General features: G+C 50.4%; 1 protein-coding gene across 1 annotated transcript in view; it reads right to left on the bottom strand.

The window, feature by feature from the left end:
* Positions 1-3,691, bottom strand: part of Atp8a2 (ATPase phospholipid transporting 8A2) — a 427,564-nt gene continuing 423,873 nt past the window's right edge. Inside the window, exon 36 of the mRNA XM_052190506.1 lies at positions 1-425. Within this exon, the coding sequence (XP_052046466.1) occupies positions 328-425 (98 nt within the window). The 3' untranslated portion in view covers positions 1-327. The remainder of the gene's footprint in view (positions 426-3,691) is intronic.

Below are 3,691 nucleotides of genomic sequence, written 5' to 3'. Positions count from 1 at the left end.
TCCCAGAACCACTGGTATTGATGTTTAAGCACTGGTGAAACATAGTTTTTAATTTCACACCTCACAAAGCCCAGCTGAATGTTTCACAACAACATAAACGGAAGTCGGGCCAAGCGTTGCAGACAAGCTGAGAGAATGGCTTCCCCTGACACCTATGCCCAGGGACTGCATAGGGACAGAGAGCTGCTAACAAACTGGTCGGCTAAGGCCACAGAAATGTGTTCTCTGGTGTCCGGCTGCTGGCCACAGTCTTTTCTGACAAAACTGTTAACACTGCGTGCAACAAACCAAATCTCTTTCCTCGGAGCCATCAGGAAACTTTGCTTCTTATTTCTTCCTTGACTTCTCTTTGGTGGTGTCATAAGCACGGACTATTTCCTCCTGGGTAACAGCCCCGTGTTCTTCCTGAGAAAAGGCATACCCATCTATGGAAACACAAAGGAAGAAGCGTTAGAGGGAGAAGTAGGGAACATTCTAGACTAAGGACAAACTGCTTTCCTGGAAGACCCCAGTGAACTGTGTGGCCTTGGAGCTTTCTTAGCTTTGGATATAGCGACCTGAGATGAAGAGATCTGCAGAAGCAAAGGGGACCATGACCAAGAGAGATGGGGCAGGGAGCTGACCAAACTGGGGTGGGAATGATTTGGAACGGAAGGAGTTTGCTCTCTGCAGCGGTAGCAAAATACCATGGACTAGGCGAAGTATGAATTGGAAATCTGGTTCACAGTTCTGGAAGCTGGGACTCGAATATCAAGGGGCAGAACCTGGTGATGACTTCATTACTGCCACATAACATGGAGGGACAGCACCCCACTCCTGGGTGACATGAATCCATTGGCCGGAATAGAGCTCCTGTGACTCTATCACCCTTAAAGGGTCCCTCTTGATTCCATCACCACAGCGATTCCATGCCCACATACGTGTTCAGAGGACATTCAAATCACAGCAGTATGTTTTCTAATTCTCAGGGGCTCAGCGTGGAAAACCTAAGTATGGGTTAGTGGGCAGTGACCCCACTATCTTACTACTGATCAAGAGGAAATGTCCTGACCTGCCTGATGCTTTTTATGAGGCCATAAACGTCAGGAAAAACATCCCTGTTAGAGAGGCCAGCAAAGCACACGGTTTATAGAGTTCCAGTTTGTGAATTGGACTGGGTCTGGCTGGTGAGCAGACGAAGCCATGATCCCAACATGGCAGAGACAAACAGGGTTAAACAAAACCAGGACCGCCACGGTTCTACAGACTGCAGGAAAACGGCTCAAGGACTCCGCCCATTGACACTTGACACTACGCTCCCACTTCACAGCTGAGGAAAGTAAGGCCTAGAGACAGATGTCTTTACTTGCCCGACGTCACAGACTGAGTGGCAGAGCTGGGGAGCAAAGATGGGCAGTGAGACCCCTCTCTTATGACAATTCCTGCTGTGGCAGACAGAGAGAGAAGTCCCATTGCCCAGTGAGATGTCCTGGCCGGAAGGGACAGCACAGTCAAACCTGATGGTTGTAAAGGCAGCGTCTTCTAATCTGTGCTTTATCAGTGGAGCGGTCTGATCATTGGCACAACATTTTAAACATTTTTCTTTGTTATAGTGTCAGGGATAGAACCCAGGGCCTCCTGCATCCTAGGTAACTGTTTTGGGTCTTAACCCCCCCTTTCCTATCCCACCCCCAATTCCTGGTACATTCTTTTTTTTTTTATTCGATATAATTTATTTACATTTCAAATGATTTCCCCTTTTCTAGCCCCCCACTCCCCGAAAGTCCCTTAAGTCCCCTTCTCATTCCCTGTCCTCCCACCCACCCCTTCCCACTTCCCTGTTCTGGTTTTGCCGAATACTGTTTCACTGAGTCTCTCCAGAACCAGGGGCCAGTCCTCCTTTCTCCTTGTAACCTGGTACATTCTTTAAAAGGGGGAAATGTGGACAGCTGTCAATTGGTTAATTGTGTTGTTAGTTTTTTCAGGTATTTGACAGCGAGTGAAGTCTGCAGAACATGAAGACACAGTAACAAGCAGGAGGCTGACAGAAGGCTGTGGGAAAGACTCATTTGTGTTATTGTTCATTTGTGTGCAAAACCTCAGAATCCATGTCCCCAGGCTGACTTCCTGCCTTTCAGGAGAGTGAGTCTGCCAGCTACTGCCCAGAAAGCCTAAAGGCTTGGCTGGGCACCAATGATTCTTACGCGGAGTGGGCTGGGGGTTCCCGTGGACACTGGGTCTGCGCAGAGGGGAGAAGATTGCAGAGCAGGCAGTCCCAGGAGGGAGGATGGAGTCAGAGACAGAGCAGTGAAGACAAGAAGGTCACGCCAATGTAAGCACAGATGATGGACAACCCACGCTGTCGCTGTCCTCTCCCAACAAACAGGAATCTCCCCAAACAGGAAGCCTGGCCACGTGGGCCACGTGGGAAGCAGCTCCCGTGCAGCCTGAGCCCCATAGCCAGGCAAAAGCCAGCAGTGGGCCGGGGAGAGGGCTCAGCCTGTGCTTGGTGTGCAAGCTGGGGAAAGGACTTTGATCCCTGGACCTCCCTAAAGGTGGAAGGAGAGACTGACTCCACAAAGATGCCCTCTGACCTACACATATGTCTGGTACCCCTTTCCCCCAAAATGGGGTGCATCCTTGAGTAGAGGCAGAAACCAGCCTGAATGGGAAGTCCCACTAAAGCCACACCCTGCCCACAGGCCCTGGGGACAGGGGCTCCTTATGGTGCTGTTCACATAAGTGGATGGCCTTGCTTCACACATCCTGCTTCTGCGAGGGAAGGAGCCAAGGCTGTATCTCACCTCCATTTCCAAAGGTCTGGAAATGGGCCGTGGCCTGCTGGAGCTCTCTGGGAATAGAAGGAGCTCCTCCCTCCGCCTCCTCCGTTCAGGTCCCTGCCCTGATCACACACAAGGTGTGCTTTGTGACAAGTTCTCACTGCAGTCTAAGAGGATGGCCTTTCCTTGGAACGGTTCAAAGCAAAATCTAGTAAGAGAAAACCAGTATGCCTTTTGGTAGCAAGGCTGCTTACCACTGTTAAAGTTGACAATGTTCATTTTCTAGTTTTCTAACAAGGAAAGTTTTGTGTGTCCTTGAGGGCCACCAGTCCCAGCAGCTGCCCCTGGATGGGATGCACTGCTGGAACCATGCCTCTGGTTTGCACTGTGGCTGTGGCTGCTGCGACCCATGAGCAGAGACCCTTCAATATGAAGGAAGTCATTGTGATCAAGGGCAGGCCTCCCACAGAGATTCTAGAAATGTTTTTGAGGCAAGAGGGGAGAGGACCAGTGAGTTCTCTCTGAGAAGATGGCATTGTCAGTTGACTGGGCATCTCTCTTGGATGGGGACCAGATGGATGGAGTACCGGGGGCACAAAAGGGAGCTTCTTGTCCTTGCTTGGCCATAACTAGGCTTTGTAATGTTGGATTCATGAAGTTCTCTGGGTTTGGGCTTGCTTCTATGCAAGATAAACTGGCCTGGGACAGGGCACGCCCTCTAACTTCAGCTCTTCCTATGGGATGTATCCGTGGCCGATCATACTAAGGCTGCAGCCATGCCCTGGCCTGATTCTTGCTAGTTCACTCTGCAGGGAGCCGGAGGCCTCTGCATAAAAGCCATAAAGGAGCCTGTCTCAACTGTCAGTCCACGTTGAAAATTTGCTAATCCTTTTAGGCCTTTGGTGTGTGTGTGTGTATGTGTGTGTGTGTGT

Source organism: Apodemus sylvaticus, chromosome 8, assembly GCF_947179515.1.
Source record: "Apodemus sylvaticus chromosome 8, mApoSyl1.1, whole genome shotgun sequence".
In the NCBI taxonomy this organism is placed as follows: Eukaryota; Metazoa; Chordata; class Mammalia; order Rodentia; family Muridae; genus Apodemus; species Apodemus sylvaticus.
Note: the sequence above shows the minus strand (reverse complement) of the source record. Positions and strands in the feature narration are given on the sequence as shown.